At 42.9% G+C, this 27,569-nt stretch overlaps 1 protein-coding gene across 1 annotated transcript in view; it reads right to left on the reverse strand.

Moving 5' to 3' along the window:
• The window catches only part of LOC126260817 (uncharacterized), a 955,955-nt gene that overhangs the window by 509,697 nt on the left and 418,689 nt on the right, over window positions 1–27,569 (reverse strand). Inside the window, exon 2 of the mRNA XM_049958191.1 lies at window positions 6,166–6,202. Coding sequence (XP_049814148.1) covers window positions 6,166–6,202 — 37 coding nt within the window. The remainder of the gene's footprint in view (window positions 1–6,165; window positions 6,203–27,569) is intronic.

Consider the following 27,569-nt stretch of genomic DNA (forward strand, 5'->3'; position numbering starts at 1 on the left):
AATACCTTAGGAACCCGAGTCACAGCGAATCGGAGCTGTTACGTTTTGGGGGCGTGGTAATTTTTGTCAGTTGGGTTTATTTGAGAAACTGAACATATTTTCCGATATTTTGCAATGTAACCACTATATTTAGAAATATAAACTTAACTTACACAATTTAGTGGTTTTTACGAAAGTAATAAGAATTCCTGTCGTACTATATGGTTAAATATAGCACCTACATCATACGGAAAACGAAAAGCAATAACATGTAAAAAATAAGGTATTTTCATCATTTAGTTATAAACGTACGGTATGTAAGTTAGTTTACACAAACTGCAAAAGTCATCTTCTCCCCTTTTACCTTTCAGAAAATAAAAAGGGTCATTGATGGTGACAAAACTTAGACCTAACACTTTTAGGCATAAAAAAGCGTTTTGCAGTAACATCTAAATCTACATCTACATAGTTACTCTGCAATTCACACTTAAGTGCCTGCAGAAAGTTCATAGAACCATTTTCATACTACTTCTCTACCATTCCGTTCTCGAATGGCGCGTGGGAAAAAGGAACACCTAAATCTTTCAGTTCGAGCTCTGATTTTTCTTATTTTATTATGATGATCATTTCTCCCTACATAGGTGGGTATCAACAAAATATTTTTGCATTCGGAAGTGAAAGTTGATGATTGAAATTTCGTAAACAGATTTCGACGCAAAGAAAACCTCTTTTGTTTAAGTGACTGCTATGGCAACTCGCGTATCATGTCAGTGACACTGTCACCCCTATTGCGGGATAACACGAAACGAGCTGTCCTTCTTTACACTTTTTCGATGCTCTCCGTCCATCCCACCTGGTAAGAATCCCATACCGCGCAACAATATTCCAGCAGAGGACCGACAAGTGTAATGAAGGCTGTTTCTTTAGTGGGTTTGTCGCACCTTCTAAGTGTTCTGCCAACAAAGCACAGTCTTTGTTTCGCCTTCCTCACAGTATTATCTATGTAGTCTTTCCAATTTAAGTTGTTCGCAATTGTATAATAATAAAAATGTCGTGTGACGAGGGCCTCCCGTCAGGTAGACCGTTCGCCGGGTGCAAGTCTTTCGATTTGACGCCACTTCGGCGACTTGCGCGTCGATGGGGATGAAATGATGATGATTAGAACATCACAACACCCAGACCCTGAGCGGAGAAAATCTCCAACCCAGCCGGGAATCGAACCCGGGCTCTTAGGATTGACAGTTTGTCGCTCCGATCACTCAGCTACCGGGGGCGGACATCGCAATTGTAATTCCTAGTTATTTAGTTGAATTGACAGCCCTTAGATTTGTGCGATTTATCGTATACCCAAAATTTATCGGATTTCTTTTAGTACCCATGTGGATGAGCTCACACTTTTCTTTGTGTAGTGCCAATTGCCACTTTTGCACCACACAGAAATTCTCTCTAGATCATTTTGTAGTTGGAATTGATGATTTTGCTAGATGGTAAATTACAGCGTCCTCTGCAAACAGTCTAAAAGGGCTGCTCAGATTATCACCTAGATCATTTATGTAAATCAAGAGCAGCAGAGGGCCTATGACACTACCTTGCCGAACACCAGATATCACTTCTGTCTTAAAAGTCCTGTAAGGAAAGGATAATAACCACGGACAATCAGCCCACATTGTTGCAAAGCACTCGTCAGTTCAACAGAGACATTAATGCTTGGTGAGAAGACACACCATCCGTGGCTATCCTCTGGGCACGGGCTGCAGAAGCCACGACCCCACACTCGTGCGTCTGCTGACAACGCATCATAAACCGCAGAAATTAGCAGAGGCCCTGGGGCAGGAGTGCCGCTAGAAGGTCCCCTGGATTAACTACCCGGGGCACTCTTTGACGCTCGTTGATGGGAGCAGGTTGAGTACGTCGGAAACTATGGAGGCGAAGCGTCGCACTTCCCAACAGAGCACCGTCCAGGAAGATAATGGATGCATCTAGTGCAGAGGATGTTTACGCAGAGTGAAATGGAGCCCGTGATTTGTCTGCCATTGTCTGTCACAAAAAAAACTAACTGTTCCATCGTGAAGATCCGTCTGTTCGTCTCCAGCGTTCCACAAGCGAGCTATACGCTCAGCAAGACAATGGACCACCCCATTGTACCTTAGTTGAGACAGAACGGTTTGAGGAACAGTCCGCGGTATTGAAGATGCTTGTGTGTCCTCCCACAACAGGTCTCCTGATTGTAGAACTCTATGGCGTGCGTGCTGTAAGACCTTCGGTACACACACCATCAGATTATTTGACTTGTCGCTCAAACGAAGTAGGCGAGTGTCAGCAATATGTCTCGTGGTCTTATCGTGGCGTGTTTATCTTCTGCCGTTAGGTCGGACGATAGAAATGCCTCTTGCACGCTTAGAGTAGCAGATTGACGGTGACCAACTTTAAACAGAACTTGATTAATTTTAACACACATGTATTAAAATAATAAAATGCATAAAAATTACTTAACTTGGTTCTGGATGCTATTGACAACTGACAATCTGAGGTTCCTTTGGTATTGGTACGTTAATCTTATTCTTAAATATATCTCTGATACTTGATAAAAGTGTCTACACATTTATCTTCATGGCTATGTACAGGAACATGGCAATCTTACTAGGCGCAGACTGAAACTTGACTATAGACTGGTACAGACAAATGTAGAACTCGTACGGACTGGTACAGACTAATGCAGACTGGTACAGACTAATGCAGACCGGTGCAGATAAATGCAGGCTGACTAATCGGAGGTCTGTACACTTGTTATAATACCTCGCGCGTTCATGTATCACTACGCTGAACTATGTACACAACAAACTCATCTGGGATGAGACAGATAGAGACGCGCGCGCCTAGGACGCAATTTCTGCGAGCTGCGGGCCGCTACTGTGCTGTCGTGTAGGTTACATATTAATACGCGGATCGCGGAAGCAGAATTTGTTCCGTCTCTATGGCAGCACCATCTCGTAGTGCGGAGACGGACGAGCGCTGCGCCTGCGCTGTTGTGCTTAGCGGGGCGCGCTCTAGTGGGAAAGTTGTGTACGCGCTGACTACGCTGAACTATGTACACAACAAACTCATCTGGGATGAGACAGATAGAGACGCGCGCGCCTAGGACGCAATTTCTGCGAGCTGCGGGCCGCTACTGTGCTGTCGTGTAGGAAAGTTCCAAAAGGCGTTAGACGTCTCAATGATCCTACACCAAGACACGTCGCTGCCGTCATCAGGACGAAAGGGGGCGACAGACGCCGCAAAGAAGGTGTCTCATTCAATAGCTGCTGAGTGTATAAACGAATAAGTCTGTTTTATCATTTCAGGTAGATCGGAATAAGCAAAATAAACCAATTTCACTAATAACTGTTAAAAATACTGATGTGCTACTCATATAAAATACAGACACATCAAGATTACAAGCGTGGTTAGCGGTTAAATGATTATTAATGCCCCTCAATTAAGGCATCTTCTGTATGAAATTTTGGAGAAATATAAGATACCACTGACATAACAATCTAGGCTTCCGCGGCCGGTGTCATGATACTTAAAATTCTACTGGGTATTGTATATAATGACGCGGTACAACACCCAGAAGAATTTTAATCGTCAAGAAACCACTCGTTGCTTCCATAGTGTTGGAACCACATAAACAGAGTTGATTGAATATAAATTAATGAGAGAATAAATAGTTTACTTTTCATAAGAAGCAGAGATACCACATTTAACAAAGAAAACTGTGGATGGCTAAGGCAGGAGGATACGCACTACAAGCCGAAACCCGAAAGAGAAATAGGATCGCTTTTTTGATCGAGTTTTAGTGTACGACGCACATATTGAATTTATGGCAGATGACTAACATTCATTCCTCTCCTGGTCTTACAATTAGTACCGCTAATGAGCCGTAGGATAAATACATGATGCTTGTCCTTATTGGTATGCTACTTTATACACTCCTGGAAATGGAAAAAAGAACACATTGACACCGGTGTGTCAGACCCACCATACTTGCTCCGGACACTGCGAGAGGGCTGTACAAGCAATGATCACACGCACGGCACAGCGGACACACCAGGAACCGCGGTGTTGGCCGTCGAATGGCGCTAGCTGCGCAGCATTTGTGCACCGCTGCCGTCAGTGTCAGCCAGTTTGCCGTGGCATACGGAGCTCCATCGCAGTCTTTAACACTGGTAGCATGCCGCGACAGCGTGGACGTGAACCGTATGTGCAGTTGACGGACTTTGAGCGAGGGCGTATAGTGGGCATGCGGGAGGCCGGGTGGACGTACCGCCGAATTGCTCAACACGTGGGGCGTGAGGTCTCCACAGTGCATCGATGTTGTCGCCAGTGGTCGGCGGAAGGTGCACGTGCCCGTCGACCTGGGACCGGACCGCAGCGACGCACGGATGCACGCCAAGACCGTAGGATCCTACGCAGTGCCGTAGGGGACCGCACCGCCACTTCCCAGCAAATTAGGGACACTGTTGCTCCTGGGGTATCGGCGAGGACCATTCGCAACCATGAAGCTGGGCTACGGTCCCGCACGCCGTTAGGCCGTCTTCCGCTCACGCCCCAACATCGTGCAGCCCGCCTCCAGTGGTGTCGCGACAGGCGTGAATGGAGGGACGAATGGAGACGTGTCGTCTTCAGCGATGAGAGTCGCTTCTGCCTTGGTGCCAATGATGGTCGTATGCGTGTTTGGCGCCGTGCAGGTGAGCGCCACAATCAGGACTGCATACGACCGAGGCACACAGGGCCAACACCCGGCATCATGGTGTGGGGAGCGATCTCCTACACTGGCCGTACACCACTGGTGATCGTCGAGGGGACACTGAATAGTGCACGGTACATCCAAACCGTCATCGAACCCATCGTTCTACCATTTCTAGACCGGCAAGGGAACTTGCTGTTCCAACAGGACAATGCACGTCCGCATGTATCCCGTGCCACCCAACGTGCTCTAGAAGGTGTAAGTCAACTACCCTGGCCAGCAAGATCTCCGGATCTGTCCCCCATTGAGCATGTTTGGGACTGGATGAAGCGTCGTCTCACGCGGTCTGCACGTCCAGCACGAACGCTGGTCCAACTGAGGCGCCAGGTGGAAATGGCATGGCAAGCCGTTCCACAGGACTACATCCAGCATCTCTACGATCTGTCCCCCATTGAGCATGTTTGGGAGTGGATGAAGCGTCGTCTCACGCGGTCTGCACGTCCAGCACGATCGCTGGTCCAACTGAGGCGCCAGGTGGAAATGGCATGGCAAGCCGTTCCACAGGACTACATCCAGCATCTCTACGATCTGTCCCCCATTGAGCATGTTTGGGACTGGATGAAGCGTCGTCTCACGCGGTCTGCACGTCCAGCACGAACGCTGGTCCAACTGAGGCGCCAGGTGGAAATGGCATGGCAAGCCGTTCCACAGGACTACATCCAGCATCTCTACGATCGTCTCCATGGGAGAATAGCAGCCTGCATTGCTGCGAAAGGTGGATATACACTGTACTAGTGCCGACATTGTGCATGCTCTGTTGCCTGTGTCTATGTGCCTGTGGTTCTGTCAGTGTGATCATGTGATGTATCTGACCCCAGGAATGTGTCAATAAAGTTTCCCCTTCCTGGGACAATGAATTCACGGTGTTCTTATTTCAATTTCCAGGAGTGTATTTATTAAATACCTTTTTACTGCCTATTTGAAAAAAAACGGTGGTAAATGAGTGTTGTTGCGTCACCGGATATAATGCAAGTTCAAAAGAAGTGTCCCATTCTCCTTTATGATGCAATGGGCACCTGTGACGAATTGAAACCTTGTGCTCGAACGAGACATGAACTTGGTTGCCTGCATTGCTAGAAAATGCTCTTGAAGTGGAGCACACTTAGAGGGCAGATATACGGCTTTAGATTGTCACTTTATTTACCGTAGAATTGTTTGATTTGGTTAAAAAAGTATACTGAAGTGTCTTTTAATATACTGGGAGATTATTGGTGGAAGGAGGGGGATATTTCAATAACTTTTTGACAATTACTTTCTATCTGAAAAATGGATATTATCAAATGAATTAAGCTTGGTGTCACCTAAACTGTTACATGAAGTATTTTAATATAAAGCACATATAATAACTCTGAGCTAACGTAATTCCTCGAAATAAACAAGTGCATTGGTTCGGTACTTACCGATTGTCGGATCCCCAGTACGTAGGCTTAGTGGTATCTGCAATAGAAGAAAACCATAAGTTGAGAATCTCAATTTTGTCTGTTCGGTATGTAGAAACTAAAACTGTAACTTATAATCATTCTCTGACTCCTTGCAAGTTGGAAATCTTATCACACTCAACCTTTCTCAAGAAATACGGGTAACTGAGTGACTCCTATAGCTAGTTTTTCTGTGTTTGACAACGGAATGCCATGTTTTTTATCCATCGAGAATATTTAAAAAAATTGAAAATTAAAAATATTTAAAAAATCATTCAAAGGTGGTTAAAGTTTTGGAGGTTTTAGTTTAAGAAATTTTTTCTCAGTAGCGTCACATCATTCCACACGGGCAAAGAAAGTACCCTAATAGCATTTTTCTTCACATCTTTTAGTGTAACGTACAGCGAATTCAGCTACTAACGTTTCTAATGCGTGACTTAAACATGTGTGGCCAGAAGACGCAGCAACCTCAGACAGCTCCGTTGAGCCACTTCGACAAAGGCTCACAGTACTGAACGGAAGCTTAATGTTATGGAAATGTGAAATACATTTGATTTATATACAGTTCTTGTTGATGTCGATCCCTGTTGATTCAGTAGTTTATACATGCTTTAAAGTGTCTGTCTTCACTTACTGTACTATGTTCCTTTTATGATCCAGATGCTTGATCCTTCATTCTTTGAAGTAGTCCTCGAGCAAGAGTCTGTCCTGGCATATGATAATACGAGTATTACAGACTGGATTTATGTGTCTACACACCAGTACACAGTCGTACAAACTACTGTGCAGTTCAAAGATTGAAGCTCAACTCCAAATATCTATATTTTATTTTTTATTGATCGCATGTTTTGATGAAGTATTGTTATGACTGTGAAAAGGCCCATATTACTTTTTCCAATGGTTTCTTTTTTTATGACATGTAGTAACAATGCCATCTGGTGAGTCAGAACGTACCTTGTGGGTGCTTGTTGTAGATTTTTTTGAAATGATGGAGTTACGCTTTATGCAGGGGAACCAGTGGTCTGGATTTGTCCAAAAACAACCTACTTCTTATACCCACTCCTACACGGCTATGAACATGTATGGTCCGAGATCTATCTTCTATACTTCCATGAATCATCTGCATCAATTTTCCCTTCCATTCCCTAGTTAGATGTAGGCCATGACTAGTGGAACCCCATCTATCCATGGTCCCGAGTGGTATCAGAGCGACTTGCTCAAAGTCAGCTGTTATCAGCGACATTTCTAATCGCACGTTAACCACCACATTGTTTCATTAAGGTGTGGCAGATTATGATGCTAAAATAGTTCGACAAAGAGTACATTGGCGCCCAGGTCACCACCTATGTCATATGAAACTTGTCCCTACCCAAACTGTTCTCCACCCCACCACTGTGACTACATGGTTCTCTTTAAAAATTCTGCATAAAGACCCTAAGTCCTCTATCATTTGACTTAGTCCTGCATTTGGTTGCAATATGCTGGTGATTACGATGCCCTTACATTCTACTATATGAGGACATACGAGTGACCCACCGCTACTATCTAGCAGCAGAACTTTCTTCTTCGTAGCACTTGACACATTCTAAGCTTCCTGATTTCCGTCGAAATGTGCTACGCATTTCCTATTCCTAGTCCCTACCAGAGGCTCTTCTCCACTTAATACCTCCACTTGAGACCTGTTCTTAGGGTTCATTTACAGCTATCCTGGCTGTGTGCAGACAAACACAGAGATTTCCACACCTTCTGTCTTCTCTACTGTCTTATCAACAAAAACTGTGTCCCTCTTATCTCTCCTCAACATTAACGCTCTTGTGTTAAAAAAAAAAAAAACAAAAAAAACATGGAACAAACACCAGCTCCTATCAGAGCAAAATCCTTTCTGCCCCTCTCCATCACTCAGCCATTCTCCCGAATTCTTCTCGGAGACAGGAACCCTAATCTGGAATAAACTCAAACATTATATTAGAGAACTGATTAATATCTCCAGCTTCAGAAGACAGTTAATGACATGTTCCATAAAATTTCGGGTGTGTAGCAACATAAATTCAGCTTCATCTTGTAATATTTCGTCTGAATACCGTCCAGCCATCTTCAGAGTGAGCCGAGGTGATTAACGCTCCAGCACTTGCTCCGTCCTTTTAATCTCAAGGACCAAACCACTGCGTATGCGGCCAAAGATACAAAAGGCGCCAGAGACGTTGACAGGCGGCAAAGAGGTGTAACATATGCATGGAAATTAAATCTATGGCTACGCAGTCGATCCACACGGTGATATCGAGGTGTCACAGAGAGCTGCACCATCGCGACGTCTTTGTGATTTAATGACAGAAGTTACGCCTCTTTGCCGCCTATCGACGTCTCTGGCGCCTTGTGTACCTTTGGCCGCATACGCAGTGGTTCGGTCCTCAGGTGTAAAAGGACGGAGCAAGTGCTGGAACGTTAGTCACCCTGCTGACTCTGAAGATGGCTGGACGGTATTCAGCAATAATATTAGAAGAAGAAGCTGAATTTATGCGGCTGCACGCCCGAAATTTTATGGAACAGTCTTTGCGCCGCGAAAACATGAAGATGCACAGTTGATGGCGTATCTAATAAAGCAAAAATAAGGATAACCATTATACCTGTAGCATTCACTATCCTTTTACATTCTCTTTTCAACCTAATTTTCCCCATTTCACAGTATTCTTAGCCGATGCAGTCTCCTTAAATTTCATTTTCCCCAGGACTCTTTATATCATAAAACATCTATCTTGCACACCTTTAAATTCTTTTTATATCTGCAAATATCATTATTGTTATTATTATCTATATTGTTATTATTACCCGTGGCAGCAGCTGAAGTAGTACAAAAACTACCAGTAATAACTTAGGTAGTACATTGTCAGTATAATTTACTCACACTGCCACTTCAGGCACTCAAATCATTTCAATACTAGATGTCATATTAAAATTGTTCTTAGGCAAGTATTATGTAAAGAAAGGTTCTGTATGTGTGAAACTCTGGTCCGATGTCAAGGAGGGCCTGATGACCCTTACGAGATCAGATTGAATAAATAAATAAATTCAATGAAACTATCAGATTGCAATCTCGTCCTCCCTGCATTCCTACTAACTGCCAGTCACCACCCACCCTCCTACCCTCTGCCTTCCATGGTCCTGATTAGTTCCTTCCTTGTATCCTCCAACTGTACCTGAATGACACAGATCGCCTCTTTCTGCTTCTTTATAAATATGTTCTTGCTGCATACTCAGCAGTTCCAGAAGAGGCCTTTGCAGCTTACTCAATGCTCTGTCCATTAGACTCTCTCCCCCCTCCCCCCGAGTGAAAATATTCTCTGTAAGATTGAATACAAATCCCCCTATTCACTGCCCTATAACAGGTCCCACATTACTTGCTTACAGTCAAAGTAATTTTAGTAAGAATAATTAAAATGGCTCTGAGCACTATGGGACTTAACATCTGAGGTCATCAGTCCTCTAGAATTTAGAACTACTTAAACCTAACTAACCTAAGGACAACACACACATCCATGCCCGAGGCAGGATTCGAACCTGCGACCGTAGCGGTCACGCGGTTCCAGACTGAAGCGCGTAGAACCGCTCGGCCACACCGGCCTGCTAAGTATAATTAAATTACTCTGATTTGTTACTGAATCGTCATTAACTGTCTTAGCCACAGTACCTGGTAGTAGTTCGATCAGCTGGTTACTGGTTCACGTGTGATAAGTTTTCTATGTTCGGCAGTTACCACGACTTCTTTTTCGCAGAATGGAAATATAACACTTCTACCTAGTCATCCGGAATGGAATTACTGCATATTATTTACTGCTATAAAGGAGTCAGGTAATGACTGAACTTCCAATACGATATCGATTTAACAATCAGCTAAATGGAGACTTTATGGTTGATGATTGCAGTAGATAGTGGTCGCAGATTAATGGTGTCTTTCTTTTTGTACTCAGAGGTGATTACTTCCGAGAAAACTAACTCGTTATTTCATAGATTCCATGTACGTACATCCTTAACGATTTCTACACGGAAGGCAGTTACCACTGCTTTTCATTCTTAAATGCGAGAATTTTACCAGTACTTAATTTATTGATTTTCTATCTCCGTTATATAGAACTTTCGAAAGAGTAGTTAGAATGATATGTAACTAAAAATTAATAGCAACTTAAAGATTCTTGGTATTGATTTGCTGGTGCTAATCTCAACTATGATAACAATAGTGCTACCGATGCAGTTGCTACCGGAGAAGCAATTCTTTGGTTAGCGTTATCATTGTGAGATTGCTCAGGACTAACATGGTGAAGAGGGAAATGACAGTGGAAACGTAGCGGTCTATAAAGTTCTAACGACTTGTACGATAAATACAGAAGTGGGATGTTTCAGAGCCCTGGTGGAACTGAAGAAGTGATCAAGTGAGTTTCTAAGCATAGGCTTCCGCTGCCGTTGTCACTGTCAATAAAATTCTTCTGGGCTCTTGACCGCATTGTCAATATATAAAATTGTCCAACGTTTTGGCCACTGTTGCAAGTCGCCTACCTCGTAGCTAGTGCTGAGCTGATTGCTGATTGAGAGATATATACTACTGGCCATTAAAATTGCTACACCAAGAAGAAATGCAGATGATAAACGGGTATTCATTGGACAAATATATTATACTAGAACTGACATGTGATTACATTTTCACGAAATTTGGGTGCATAGATCCTGAGAAATCAGTACCCAGAACAACCACCTCTGGCCGTAGTAACGGCCTTGATACGCCTGGGCATTGAGTCAATCATGGCTTGGATGGCGTGTATAGTTACAGCTGCCCCATGAAGCTTCAACGCGATACCACAGTTCATCAAGAGTAGTGACTGGCGCATTGTGACGAGCCAGTTGTTCGGCAACCATTGACAAGACGTTTTCAATTGTTGAGAGATCTGGAGAATGTGCGGGCCAGGGCAGCAGTCGGACATTTGCTGTATCCAGAAAGACCCGTATAGGACCTGCAACATGCGGTCGTGCATTATCCTGCTGAAATGTAGGGTTTTGCAGGGATCGAATGAAGGTTAGAGCCACGCGTCGTAACACATCTTGTAAGTAGGCTGTTTAGGTTTTTTTATTGGTAACGCCACCTCTGTATAGAAAATCACTGGCTGTGCGGTGTGCAGTCTGTGGCTGCTTTGCATTGTTGTAATACTCGCCATTGTAGTGTTAGGCAGCTGGCTGTGAACAGCGCATAGCGTTGGGCAGTTGGAGGTGAGCCGCCAGCAGTGGTGGATGTGGGGAGAGAGATGGCGGAGTTTTGTAATTTGTCATGAACTGCTATATATATGATGATATCAAGGTAAATACATTATTTGTTCTCTATTAATATCTTTCATTTGCTAACTATCCCTATCAGTAGTTAGTGCCTTCCATAGTTTGAATCTTTTATTTAGCTGGCAGTAGTGGCGCTCTCTGTATTGCAGTAGCTTGAGCAGCGAAGATTTTTGTGAGGTAAGTGATTTGTGAAAGGTATAGTTTAATGTTAGTCAGGGCCATTCTTTTGTAGGGAATTTTGAAAGTCAGATTGCGTTGCGCTAACAAAATATTGTGTGTCAGTATAAGCACAGTCCTGCAAAATTATTAAAAGGGGACGTTTCATATGGCGACCCTTAGCCTAGGATACCTCACTGGAATCTTCTGATTTTTTCTTGTAGTTTGTGTAATTAGTGTAGATTTTGTTTAGTGCTAGCGCGTAATTGTAGAGAGAATCTCCTTTGTAGTTGCAGTCTTTCATTGTTGTACAGTAAAACAGGTGTGGCACGCATGTAGATTTGCACCAAGTATTTCGCAGCTGCAATTAACTAGATATTATTTTCAGTGTTATGTTAATGTGTTTTCTTATTTTTGCTCTTCAAATTGTGCTTTTCTGTGTTGTCGTGTGAAATACTGTGACAATAATGGCGTGTGAAAAACGTAATACTAGGCTCCAAACTAAATTGAGAAATGACAGTGAAGACGAAAGCAGTGTGTTAGCGCCGCAGAGTAATGAATTAACTAATGTTCAAAGTAGTAATTTGGTAATTGCGCATAGGGAAATGGAGCGGGCGGCAAACAATGGTGTAGACAGTGAAACAATTAGAGAACAGGGAAGCATTATCGATCGATCGGTCGGCAACAGCTCGCCTCAGGAATCTGAAATGACAGGAAACAATCTCGCAAATATTGTAGACTCAGGTTTTGGGTCCTCACCGTTTTCTCAAATGAGTCAAGACACATTTTCTGCTTGTCAAAATGTGAATGTTGCCGGTGCAACTTCACTGCCGAATAGCACTGAGGAACATGTTTCAGACACCAGTGCACTGTTATTACAATTAATGCAACAAATGGGACAAAAGCTTCAAAAGTTAGACATAATGGAACAAAATCTTCAAAAGTTAGACACAGTGGAACAAAATCTTAAAAAGTTAGACACAACACTTGAACAAAATCAGAAACAAATAGGACAAAATCTTCAAAAGTTAGACTCATTGGAGCAAACTCTTGAACAAACACGTGAGGATTTAACTACTGAGTTACATCACATTGAATCGAAATGTCAAAAAGTCTGTAATGACGTAAAAACACAAATTTGTGAGCATTTCCAACCTATTTTTTCGCGTCATGAAAATGCACTACAGAATCACGAAGCAGCCATAAAGAACTGCAAACTATTGTTCATGAAAATCATGAGACCTTGCAAGCTAAATTTGACTCAGTTGCATCTACCGATTCGGTTACGCAACTTGCAAAAACTCAGGAAAACTTGAAGGACACAGTAGATTCGATTTCAACACAAATGGACACTCTGAAACTTGGTTCAGAAAAACACACTGAGGAAATGTGTTCACTATCGGAGAAAGTAGCCGAACTTTCGGATCAGGTCACTAACTTATCTACAAAGGTAGATGATGATCTGAATGACACAAGACCTGTAGCCTTCACTGACACAGAAGAGTATGAACAAATTAGAAAATTCAAACAAAATCAAAATCAAATCAATACACAGTACAAAAGAGAAATCCGGGAAGTACAAGATCAGTTGACGCAGGTAATACAAGAATTACATATTTCAGAGGACACTCGCGCTCCAGTACAGGAAGAGGGACATAGAAATACGGAACAGCCACAAAATAATAACACAGCGCATTTCGGAAATTATGTAAGAAATTGGCAATGTGCACCGAATTTTGAGATTGAACCGCCGACACGACGCAACAATGACCGATATGCTACTCGCCGACACGATGATTTTGACTATAAGCTGTTCATTACTACACGTAAATTCAAAACGTTTAAGAATTCTGCCAACGACATTCATCCACAAGCGTGGCTTCATCAATTCTCTCATTGTTTTCCTCCCAACTGGTCGTTAGAACACAGATTAGAATTTATGTGTGGCTACTTGGAGAATGAACCAGCTGTAAGAATGCGATCGGTCATTCACGATTGTCACAGTGAAGGAGATTTTTATCATGCCTTCCTCTCAGCATATTGGTCTCAAGCCACACAAGACCGAGTAAAACATAGCATCATAATGATGAAACGTTTCGAACAATCTGAATTTTCCAGTATTATGAAATATTTTGAAGACATGTTACACAAGAATCAGTATCTTTCAAACCCATACAGCCCCTCAGAACTCATCCGCATTTGCTTAATCAAACTGCCTGAACATTTACGACATATTATTTTAGCAGGACGTTGCAAAGACGACATTGAAGCTTTTCAGGGACTGTTACAAGAACTGGAAATTGACACTGACAATCGCGGAACGCGAGAACAGGAGCACAACAATTACAGGTCACATCTGTCACAATTCCGCGATGACAGAAATAATACACGACAAGGCTATTCTTATAACGTAAATCGTGACCAAAACAGACACCACCCGTATGACAACCGTTGGCAGAGTAGTAATAATTACAGGGAAAGATCACCTCTCCGCGGTAATGACTATTACAGAGACAATCAGAGAAACAGACAATATGGGAACCAAAACAATTATTATCACCGGAGACAGAATAACTTAAGATGCAACGGTCCACCACGCAGCTACGATTCTGGGAGAAATTCTCCACCACATGACCGACAAGAAAGAAATTATGAAATATACCGACATTACGACAGACGAGATAATCATAACGACAGACCTGAATTTCATCAGAACTGGCGGGATTCAAACAGAGCAGGGCATTTTCGACAACGTGAATTTGTAGAAGCTAGGTCTCCTAATCCCAATAACGGCGCGCGCCAACAAAGAGACAGACAATGACTCGCACAGCAGGCAGCCGCGTGCTCCCGCTGGCTCCGAGAAAAATAACATAGACGCTAACCTTGAGAAAAATTCCAGTATTCTTTACCGACGTATACCGCATGATAATTGCATTCAAGTTCAAACTCTGAGTACTATGAAGAGTAAAGGATTTCACCACACTTCACATATAAAACTGTTTATTGAAAGATAATCTGCTTTTTAACGTAGCCTTTGCCATAAAACTTTTCACTTCACATTTCTAGTATGCTTTGTCTGACTTAGAATCTGTTAATACGCAACTATGTTTGAAGTTAAACATCCAGTCTAGAACCTAGGGAACATTTTTAAACAGAAATTACGAGTGTATTGTTATAGTGAACAGACGACACAGTGTTGTATTTGTACATTCTTGCTTGTTAGTTGTACAATTACGTAATGACTATCAGGCTTACATACTTAGGACACATACTGGTACTGCTAATGAGAGTCTAATGCAACATTTTGGTTTGCTTGAAAATACATCCTTTTTGAAGTACTTTCTGTGGGATTAAAGATGACTTAGCATTTGGTTCCTTTGACAGCTACACGATTATATCACGACGCTACTAATGAGTGACAATTTACAATGTTGCTTTTGCGGTGTATCTGTTTTATATCTGCACAGTTTTTCTGAAATCTTCTGGAAAGTAAAATAGGTTTTAGTAGTAACTTTTGTAGTATAGCTACAATGCGACAGGGTTTTCCGTAGCACAACAATACGTTACAGTACAGTACTTTCTTCATCACGCCAATAAGCATAATAACTACGATATCTATACGCAAAGCATTTCACTTTTGTGTATCATGAGGTAAGTACATTGACTTCTGCAGAACTTAGCTTTCGGAGGACGATAACTACGACACTTCCACAGAGATTATGTTGCAACAAGACGCACATTTAGCGCTACAGGACACTTATTTGAGTGATTGATTTTGTACTTAAAATATTTATTTTTAAAGATATTTGGAGTACAATGATACAAAGGTTTTCCGTGATACATTTCATTCCGTTGCTGTAATCTGTAACACCTGAGGGTATAATTACATTAATCCTCAGGGGGGTACACGCTTACTTTGTGTACCATGTGTTTGGCAAACACAAGGAGCCCTAGCTAATATGGTATTTGCTTATACAACTTTACACATCGGTACCATATTTCTCTAACACACAAATTACACAGCTATCTGATCATGTAACTGAGAGATAAACATTTTTTTTACTACATTAGTGACAGATGTTTACGTAATTACACAGTTGAATAACTTCACACGTATGAAATTGCATTTTGTCAGTACTTTGTGAACTGTTCATATTTTTTTTGTAACCATTGTGATACTATGAGAACTTTGAATGATGTATTTGGTATGGGATCATGGTTTTTGAAGTGCGTTTGAGGCGGATGACACTTTTGACATGAGCAGAGAATTTTTTTAGGTTTTGAAATTATTGGAGGAAGCTACGACGATTTTGAGATTTGACTGAGGTGTTATGATGTTATTTTCACGACGACGATGTGTATTATGCTGTTGCGGTATGTTTATGATCAATAAGATGATGCTATATAAGGAATGTGATTACGTGTTTATATGTATATGAGTAATGAATAGAAGGTAGGGACTCTGACTGGTGAAAAAGGATGTTGTAAACCGAGAATCGTACTTTAAGAGTTATGAAATGTGTGTAAATGCGTGAATGTATCACAATGCCGGCGAGAATTTTTTGGACACTGTTATATTCATACGATTTTGTTTCTACAGATTTGTAACGCAAATTCTTGACCTATGAAATTTTTTATATGAGACTGTCACTGTAGCGGAAACTGGTGTCGTAAATATTTCCGTACGAAAGTTAAGTGACCACCTGCACGTAATGCGTTGTGAGCAGCCAGGTGTGCCAGCCGCCTTGAGAAAAAGCCATTAGTGTGTGGCGCAGGTGGTAGAAAAAAAAAAAGGGGAGGCCATTATCCTCGCTATTGACATTCGTTTGTAGAAAGCATCGTAAATACGACACGCTAATAATAGCTTGGAAACATTCTTACATCTGCACACCTGATTAGGACAAGTGTCTATCTACGAGAATTGAGAGAAATGCCATATGGCTTGCTTTATGTATTTATTTACTCATTTTGTTTAATATCTAGTTTCTAGCTGCACTGCAGCACTGGTTAAAATAAAATTTTATAGATGTACTAATATAAATATTTTTTGTCTCCAGATCCAGTAAATAATAGTTTTGTGATATATTTCCAAAAAATGAGGGAGCATAAAAAGACATTTCCCTTCACAGGAATTGCATAAACAATTTCTTTACGATTTGGTAACTTATCTGCTAGTGTAAGTTCTCGTGATGCATCACTCTAGTGTTAAGATGTGACATAGGTATTAGACATGGCCATTTTAGTGTAATATTTTTTCTGCTTGAGCTATGTCATGTTTAGGTATAAGTTGCTGCTGTTTGCCAGGCATAGTGTTATTGAATTTGACTTTGTATTATTCTGTTAAGCCAGTTTTACTAATGATTTATTTTTATTGTTTGCTGCACATTGCCTTAGATTAGTTGTAATATTACAATTGCTTTGCTAATTTCTTAATGCTGCTTGCTTCGCAAATCTGCGTTTTTTCATTGCTGTTTATATTAATTGTTTTATGTGCTGCTGCATTGCCTCGTCCCTTAGTTTAGCATCTGAGCTCAGTAGATTTAAGTTAGCTTAAGAGGGGGTAGACTATATAAGAAACTATGATGAATTTATAAGAAATGCATTGAGAAGCTATCAGAAAATGGTTTGGCAAAAAAAAGGATACTGTACAGTGGAGAAAAACTATTTTTGACAGAGGATGTGAACAGAATACAGAAAACAGGCTTAGATAGGACTTTTGGGAATAATGATGAACGAAGGGAGATCTCCATGCAAAATACTGCAGTAAAACAAACCCTGTCCTTTCCTTTTGTGTTATCCCACTATGTGTTTGTGTACCCTTGTGTATTTGTTTTCTTCCTGTCTCTGTGTAGTTTCATAGAATTTTTTCTTCTTCTAATACTAAGCTACATTCACTATGATGAGGAATACTGTTATCCTCAAATATAATTGGCAGTAATAATATGTTATTTACCTTGTAAATATGCTTAGACATTATTTATTTTGTTTTATTTTAATGCCCATGTGTGAAGTTGATGTTTCGAAAGTTATTCTGAACTTTTATGTATCTACTTATCTCATAATTCCTGTAACATTGATGTATATGTTTATTTCTATTCTGTTGTAAAGCCCCTATTACCACAAATGTTATCTGTATTGTTATGTTCTTTACTGATGTGTTTTGTACCTTTGTTATTGTGTTCTTATGTTATAAAATTGTAATTGACACCAGTTCATCAAATTAAGCAACTTGTAAGTTACATTTCACTGCACACGTTTTTGTTGGTCATAGTATATGGACAATATGTGAGAAGTAGGGACTGATAGTGTTTGCACGTGTGTTAATAATTCAGCAAGGGACTGGATAACAGCATTGCTGGTTCTAAGGACAATTCCAAAAACTTTGTGAGTGCACAAGTGGTGGTTATGGACTTGCTATATTATCCGCAAGACTCTTCAATGGTGATTGTGCACCTGCACAGTCACAACAGATGGCTGCTGGCCATCTCTACAAGGACCACAGTGGCTCTGCATCTTTGATGACTCACCAATACCATTATTTCTACAAGGACTACAGTGGGTCTACACCTTTGCTGACTCACCAGTACCATTATTTCTACAAGGACTGCAGTGGGTCTGCACCTCTGGTGGCCCACCAATACCGTAATCTCTACCAGGACTACAGGGGGTCTGCTCTGTGATGACCTACCCACCAATACTCTTCAAAATTTCGACTGACTCCGCTGTGGGTTTACTCTGTTGTGGCCCATTACCTGTCTGCATTTAGAGTCAGCACCGTCTTTTCGTTGGAAGGACAACAATACTTCTTCAATACTGCATGGAAATCCACTACTTCCGTGTGCATTTTCTTTTACTGCTCAGACTTTGAGAAAAAGACTGATATTTTACTGTGATGAACGATTAGGACTGTCTTTATGGACTGTGAGAAAATTTTAGCTTTTGACCAACATTGTATCAATAAGTGTGTGCATTTGATTTCTTTGTTACTGTAATTATGAAAATTTTTTTCAAATCTGTATTGGGCACTGCCCAAACCAATTCGCAAAATTTTTTGTGGGGAGCATGGGGGCTATGTAAGTAGGCTGTTTAGGTTTTTTTATTGGTAACGCCACCTCTGTATAGAAAATCACTGGCTGTGCGGTGTGCAGTTTGTGGCTGCTTTGCGTTGTTGTAATACTCGCCATTGTAGTGTTAGGCAGCTGGCTGTGAACAGCGCATAGCGTTGGGCAGTTGGAGGTGAGCCGCCAGCAGTGGTGGATGTGGGGAGAGAGATGGCGGAGTTTTGTAATTTGTCATGAACTGCTATATATATGATGATATCAAGGTAAATACATTATTTGTTCTCTATTAATATCTTTCATTTGCTAACTATCCCTATCAGTAGTTAGTGCCTTCCATAGTTTGAATCTTTTATTTAGCTGGCAGTAGTGGCGCTCTCTGTATTGCAGTAGCTTGAGCAGCGAAGATTTTTGTGAGGTAAGTGATTTGTGAAAGGTATAGTTTAATGTTAGTCAGGGCCATTCTTTTGTAGGGAATTTTGAAAGTCAGATTGCGTTGCGCTAACAAAATATTGTGTGTCAGTACAAGCACAGTCCTGCAAAATTATTAAAAGGGGACGTTTCAATCTTAAATGTAACGTCCACTGTTCACAGTGCCGTCAGTGCGAACAAGAGATGACAGAGACGTGTAACCAATGGCACCCCATTCCATCACGCCGGGTGATACGCCAGTATGGCGATGACGAATACACGCTTCCAATGTGCGTTCACCGCGATGTCGCCAAACACGGATGCGACCATCATGATGCTGTAAACAGAACCTGGATTCATCCGAAAAAATGACGTTTTGCCATTCGTGCACCCAGGTTCGTAGTTGAGTACACCATCGCAGGCGCTCCTGTGTGTGATGCAGCGTCAAGGGTAACCGCGGCCATGGTCTTCGAGCTGATAGTCCATGCTGCTGCAAACGTCGTCGAACTGTTCGTGCAGATGGTTGTTGTCTTGCAAACGTCCCCATCTGTGGTCTCAGGGATGGAGACGTGGCTGCACGATCCGTTACAGCCATGTGGATAAGATGCCTGTCATCTCGACTGCTAGTGATACGAGGCCGTTGGGATCCAGAACGGCGTTCCGTATTACCATCCTGAACCCACCGATTCCATATTCTGCTAACAGTCATTGGATCTCGACCTACGCGAGCAGCAATTTAGTGATACGATAAACCGCAATCGCGATAGGCTACAATCCGACTTTATCAAAGTCGGAAACGTGATGGTACGCATTTCTCCTCCTTACACGAGGCAACACAACAACGTATCACCAGGCAACGCAGGTCAACTGCTATTTGTGTATGAGAAATCGGTTGGAAACTTCCCTCATGTCAGCACGTTGTAGGTGTCGCCAGCGGCGCCAACCTTGTGTGAATGCTCTGAAAAGCTAATAATTTGCATATCACATCACGTTCTTCCTGTCGGTTAAATTTCGCGTCTGTAGCACGTCGTCTTCGTGGTGTAGCAATTTTAATGGCCAGTAGTGTAGTAGTGGAGGAAGGTATATTTTTCATACCATTGATAGGGTACCTGAGGATAGGAGGAGGTGTGTTAGGCGTTTTTTTTATTGGTCTTTATACAATTCTTTGTCATTGCTGGATAAAGACGTGCTTGGCTGATGTTTACATTATTTCTTGCCATTGGTGGAAACAAGGCGAATTAGAAACGGGTGGTAGCTGTGACGTGTGCTGTTTACTTGCTACCAGGTGCGGGCTGTGGCGTGCCTGCGTTCTGTGTACGTACGACCACCGCGGTCTCCCACGCCCCTGTGTGAGCTGCTTTGAGTGTGCTGTCCTCCAATAGCGTTGTCACTGCTGGCAGCCAGGACACCGGCAGTTTATACCCGTCCTCTCAAATCATGTTGGCGGGTCGCTTGGCTATTTCCATCGCTTCTCTAATCTTCCAACTTAATGTAAATGGCTGTTTCGTCAGCACGCGGGCTTCACGGAATATTATCTCTTTATCGCACTCATCCTGGTGTTCCGCCATCACTGACCTGGTAAGTTGTGCCAGACACCACCTCAGTCCACATTCGCAAGCGATTTCGTAGACTCCTGTGGTATTTAGCTTGTCGTCCACTTCTTTCGTTGAGCCTAGAATATCTTTTATTTTGTTACTGCTTCGAAATTTTGGACTGACGCCGAATCGGCGGAGAATTTTATTCACACGTTCCGGAATAATACACTCAAGCGCCAAAGAATCTGGTATAGGCATGTGTACTCAAATACAGAGATATGTATACAGGATGAATACGGCGCGGCGGTCGGTAACGCCTAAATAAGACAACAAATGTCTGGTGCAGTTGTTAGATCGGTTACTAATCCTACAATGGCGCGTTATCAAAATTTAAGTGAGTTTGAACGTGGTGTTATAGTCGCCGCACGTGTGATGGGACACCGCATCTCCGAGGTAGCGATGAAGTGGGGATTTTCCCGTACGACCATTTGACGAGCGTACCGTGGATATCAGGAATCCTGTACAACATCAAATCTCCGACATCAAATCTGCGGCCGGAAAAAGATCATGCAAGAACGGGACCAACGACAACGGAAGAGATTCGTTCAGCGTGACAGAAGTGCAACCCTTCCCCAAATTGCTGCAGATTTCAATGCTGGGCCATGAGCAAGTGTCAGCGTGCGAACCATTCAACAAAACATCATCGATATGGACTTTCGGAGCCTAAGGCCCACTGTTGTGCCCTTGATGACTGCACGACACAGCACCGACATTGGACTGTTGGTGACAGGAAACATGTTGCCTGGCCAGACGAGCATAGTTTCAAATTCTATCGAGTGGATGGACGTGTACGGGTATGGAGACAATGTCATTAATCCATAGACCCTGCATGTCAGCAAGGGGCTGTTCAAGCTGGAGGAGGCTCTGTAATGGTGTGGGACGTGAGCAGTTGGAGTGATATGAGACACTTCTAGTTACGATTCTGACAGGTGACACGTACGTAAGCATCCTGTCTGATCACCTGTATCCATTCATGTCTACTGTGCATTACGACGGACTTGGGCAATTCGAGTAGGACAATGCAACACTGCACACGTCCAGAAATGATACAGTGTGGCTCCAGCAACATTCTTCTCAGTTTAAACAATTCTGCTGACCACGAAGCTTCCCTGACATGAACATTATCGAGCATATCTGGGATGCCTTGCAACGCGCTGTTCAGAAGAGATCTCCACCCCCTCGTATTCTTACGCATTTATGGACAGCCATACACGATTCATTGTGTCAGTTCCCTCCACCACTACTCCAGACATTAGTTGAGTCAATGCGACGTCGCGTTACGGCACTTCTGCGTGCTCGCGGGGGCCCTACATCATATTAGGCAGATTTACTAATTTCATTGGCTCTTCAGTGAATAAAGACCAATAAAGTACGCCTAACACCCCTCCTCCTATCCTCAAGTACCTTATCAAATTACTTATACAGCTTCCTTCGCTACTATATAAGATCTAAAGTCTCTCATTCAGCAGACAAAAATGGTTCAGATGGCTCTGAGCACTATGGGACTTAACTGCTGAGGTCATCAGTCCCCTAGAACTTAGAACTACTTAAACCTAACTAACCTAAGGACATCACACACATCCAGCCCGAGGCAGGATTCGAACCTGCGACCGTAGTGGTCACGCGGCTCCAGACTGTAGCGCCTAGAACCGCTCGGCCACTCCGGCCGGCTTCAGCAGACAGCTCAGCACTAGCCCTGAGGAGAGCCACTGGCTATAGCGGCTGTAACGACGGACAATATTATATATTGATAATGCGATTGACAACCCAAAAGAATTTCATTGACAGTGGTTAAGCGAAGTTTGAAAAGAATCTTCGTCACTGAGATCTCAGAAAAGATAGAGGTGTAAGGGCGCAATGTTAAAATAATATGAATGATGTGGTGTCATCTTTCGGCCATGCTCACGGATAACTGCTTTCTTTGCGTGACGTGATGTGGGCGTGCAATATAGTGTTGCAGCAGCACATAATTCAGTTTCTCCGGGCCATCCTTCTCAGGTGAGACGGCAAGATGTCTGAGTTGTTAGCAGTAAATATCAGCAGCTGCGGCTGAAGAGCAATTTTTTTCCCACGACACGGATATCTTCCACATTCTGGAGATGTGCTGAAACGTTTTTAGATGGCGTTACCAGCAGCAATCTTGGGTGCGTCGATACCACTCACAAGGTAACTCATGACGAGCAGAAAGAACTGAAGAACCGATTACCTGATGATTTCTGTGGCTGTCGCTCACTTCTCATACATCACATTTGTGCTAAGGCCTTTTACGCGCAAATGTCTCACAATGGATATGTGTTTGAACGTCATCAAGTCTGATGATTTTACTGTTGATTGACTTACATCATCATTGATTCAAGGGCTTGAATGGGATGACCTTCAACAGCATGGAGAATCATTTTCACCAATGTGCATCTGTTCCAAACAGAAGAACCGTTTTATTAGTGTGTTTTCACCAGCTGCAATCTCCTCTACAAACGTAACAAATACAGTGAAGGCGTCTGTATTCAAAAATGGTTCAAATGGCTCTGAGCACTATGGGACTTAACTTTTGAGGTCATCAGTCCCCTAGAACTTAGAATTACTTAAACCTAACTCACCTAAGGACATCACACACATGCATGCCCGAGCCAGGATTCGAACCTGCGACCGTAGCGGTCTCGCGGTTCCAGACTGTAGAAGGCGTCTGTATTCAGAGATATGTAAACAGGCGGAATACGGCGCGGCAGTCGATAACACCTATATACGACAACAAATGTGTGGTGCAGTTGGTAGATCGATTACTACTCCTACAAAGGCACGTTATCAAAATTTAAGTGAGTTTGAACGTGGTGTTATAGTCGCCGCACATGCGATGGGACACGGTATCTCCGAGGTAGCGATGAAGTGGGGAGTTTCTCATACAACCATTTCACGAATGTACCGTGTATATCAGGAATCCAGCAAAACTTCAAATCTCCGACATCAAGTCTGCGGCCGAAAAAAGATCATGCAAGAACGAGACCAATGTCGACTGAAGAGAATCGCTCAGCGTGACAGAAATGCAACCCTTCCGCAAATTGCTGCAGATTTCAGTGCTGGGCCATCAACAAGTGTCAGCGTGCGAACCATTCAACAAAACATCATCGATATAAACTTTCGGGCCTAAAGCCCACTGTTGTGCCCTTGCTGAATGCACGACACAAAGCTTTACGTCTCGCTCGGGCCAGTCTATACCGACATTGGACTGTTGATGACAGGAAACATGTTGCCTGGCCAGACCAGCATTGTTTCAAATTGTATCGGGGGGATGGACGTGTACGGGTATGGAGACAATGTAATCAGTCCACAGACCCTGCATGTCAGCAAGGGGACTGTTCAAGCTGGTGGAGGCTTTGTAATGGTGTGGGACGTGTGCAGTTGGAGTGATATGGGACTCCTGATACGCCGGCCGCGGTGGCCGAGCGGTTCTAGGCGCTTGAGTCCGGAACCGCGCGACTGCTACGGTCGCAGGTTCGAATCCTGCCCCGGGCATGGATGTGTGTGATGTCCTTAGGTTAGTTAGGTTTAAGTAGTTCTAAGTTCTAGGGGACTGATGACCTCAGATGTTAAGTCCCATAGTGCTCAGAGCCATTTGAACCATTTGAACTCCTGATACGTCTAGTTACGATTCTGACAGGTGACGCGTTCGTAAGAATCCTGTCTAATCACCTGCATCCATTCATGTCCATTGTACATTACGACGGACTTGGCCAGTTCCAGCAGGACAATGCGACACCCCACACGTCCAGAATAGCTACAGTGTGGCTCCAGTAACTCTCTTCTCAGTTTAAACACTTCCGCTGATCACCAAACTCCCCTGACATGAACGTTATTAAACGTCTGGGATGCCTTGCAACGAGCTGTTCAGAAGAGATCTCCACCCCCTCGTATTCTTACGGAATTATGGACAGCCACACACGATTCATGGTGTCAGTTCCCTCACTTACACTTGGCGCCCGAACATCCCCGAATGGGGCCTCCCGGCCAACGATGCCATACGCTCATTTGATTTCAATTTACGCACACGTCGGGGAGGTAGTTAGTAGACAGTTTCGTATTTCGATAGCGAGAATCCGATATCCGACGAATCAGCGGCTGTCTGAGAAATCATGGGACATGTTAGACGGCGTTGTAGTGCATATTTAATGTGTGTAAAGCATCGTATTTAAGGATGTTTTGTTGGTGAAGACACTGAACAGTGAGACACGTCAGGTGGCGTTGCATTGAATTATTCAGTCTGCTTAAGCCATCGTGTTTGGTGCTGCTGTGTGTCTGCACTGCCTCCTTGTAGACACATGTGCAGATAGCTATGGTCCTTCAGCTAGGTTCTGATGACATTAAGTTATCGCTCCCAATTGTTCGTAGCCATGAGCTTGGGATTCGTCCTTAACCATAATCCGAGCTGGAGTCTCTCTTCAGTTACATCCAACCAGTCCGCACCTATTGCACTATTGTAAGAACCGAGATGCATTATTTTGGATTTTTGAAGATTCAGTTTTGCGCCAAAGGACCGTGAGTACTGGTGTACCAAACGCCGCCCTTCATCGACCTCACTATTTGAATTTACAATAACCGTGACAAACTGTCTTAATATTGAAGATTTGTAGTCCTCTCGGATTCGGGTGCATTGTCGAAAGCAAAGGTTCCACCGCGATCGCATATAATGTCATAGACGTGGACATGCTTGACGTACTGATCGTTGAACTGGAAACGTTTCTGTCAGTTGCCCATTGATTCTAATTCTTGAGAAAATCCCACTGATGCATTTACGTATGACAGTCATAAAGTGGTCGTTGAAACCCGTTTTCTGCATGGTGCTGGATAAGAAGCCATGACTGATCCTACCAAAGGCTTTAACCAAATCTAAAAACAATAAATAAAGACTATTGTCACTTATCCAAGTGAGATTTATGATGTCCCTATACTCACATAAGGTGTCTAGCATTGATCTTCCATTTATTGCACTCGTTTGGACCTATGACATTTTGCAGGAGTGGCTTCATCCTTATCTTCAGGGTGCGAGTGAGAATTTTAAAGTCAGCGTTGACTAAGGTTAAGTGGTCGTAAATCCTCTTGCTGCTTGGTTTTTTCGGAATGAGTACAATCATTCCGTCCACAAATACAGGAGGGAACGCCTGGTTAGTTAATAATTCATTGAACATATCGGTGACCTCATTCCCTATTATGTCCCACATGCGTACGTAAAATTCGCTCGGGAGCCCATTGCGACCAGCTGACTTGTTCGTCGGAGCGTCGTTAATTATCGTTTTATTTCGTCCTGAGTTATATGTTCGATTAGACTGGCATTATCCTCCTCATGTATTCCCGTCGTAACGTTCGCTAAAAGTTATTCATCGTACAGTCTATCTACTTCCGTTCCAGCTTATAGATCCCTATAATATTCTGCCATATATTGTTTTATGGCGGTATGAGTAGTATACTCCGGTCTGAGTAGTATGCGCTGTTATTATTCTCAGTTTCCGTTTACGTTTTTCCCTTATTACGTGGTATAACGACGTACATTCCTGTATAAGATCGTCCAAGCCTCGCGCCCGCATACGCACCCCGTCCAAGCGCTGCCGGGCTAGGGCCGTTATTTTCGACTTAAAGCGTTTCAGTTTGATGATGTTAGCTGAAAGGCCATCTGCTTGTTGATAAAGGTCTCGCAAGCAAGAGAAGTAATATTCCGCAGTTTGTCTGCACCAATATGCTTGGGCCTTTGTATATTGTATAATGCATTTACGAAGTACGGGTTTTGCGTATTCGGTCCACCAAATGATCCGTTCCCGATACCTTGTTTGGGAGCGTAAGCATTTATGCCAAGTCAGTTTAATCTGTTGCTCAAGTTAAACATCCTGAAATAGTGAGACGTTAAATTGCCATACCCCAAGGCCACGAAAAGTTTTTTATCGGATATACCTGAATGAAATATGGTATGCACAATGGTCGGAGAAGTTTATAGGCCATATCTCACAGTCATCCACATTGCACATGAATTCTTTAGTAACATAGATTCTATCTAACTTGCTTGCTGACGTGCTACTGACGTAAGTATATCCGATATGGTGGGGATTCAAGTAAGTCCAGGTGTCTTGCAGCTCTAATTGAGTCAGCAATGTTTGTAGCTCTTGACAAGTGTTAAAATAGGGCGTCTGGTTTTCACAGCACAACACACGGTTAAAATCTCCGGCAAGCGTGGCGGCGGCCCCAGTGTTCTTTAACAGTTCAACTATCCCATTCCGATAAAAGTTACTTCTGTGCCCTCTTTCATTAGTCCCAGATGGCGCATATACTTTAATTACAATGAGGTCATGAAGTTGGACAGTTATACCAAGACCAGTCTCTAAAATAGCTTGAGCTCGACACACAATACCCTCTTTGAATAAAACCGCTATTCTTCCTTCATTTCTGATGTTGATGATTGCTTCATAACCTGTTATGTCCGCTACTTTAGTTGTTGCAACCTCTTGTAACATGGCAACATCTATGTCAGCGGCATAAAGATAATCTTTCAAACATTGTAGCTTTGCTGCCGAACTTATTCGAGAGACATTATCTGTAGCCAGCTTGTAAGTCTGCATATAACTGTTTGCCACTGCTCAGTATCTTCCGACCAAAGCGTCGGAACCGGAAGAGCCCCGGAAGATGCTGTCAAGGCTGTAGTCATTTGATTTTCTAACTGCATCTGAACGACCTCATTCCGAATGGGAGCCATTACCCTCAATTCATTAGCCACCACCGTTTTCCCTGTCCGAGATTTCTTAAGGATTTCTCTTATGCCTGTTCTTTTCCTTTCAAATTTTTGTGTCTCTTCCTGACTTTGTATTCTAGG

Source organism: Schistocerca nitens, chromosome 5, assembly GCF_023898315.1.
Source record: "Schistocerca nitens isolate TAMUIC-IGC-003100 chromosome 5, iqSchNite1.1, whole genome shotgun sequence".
Taxonomy (NCBI): Eukaryota; Metazoa; Arthropoda; class Insecta; order Orthoptera; family Acrididae; genus Schistocerca; species Schistocerca nitens.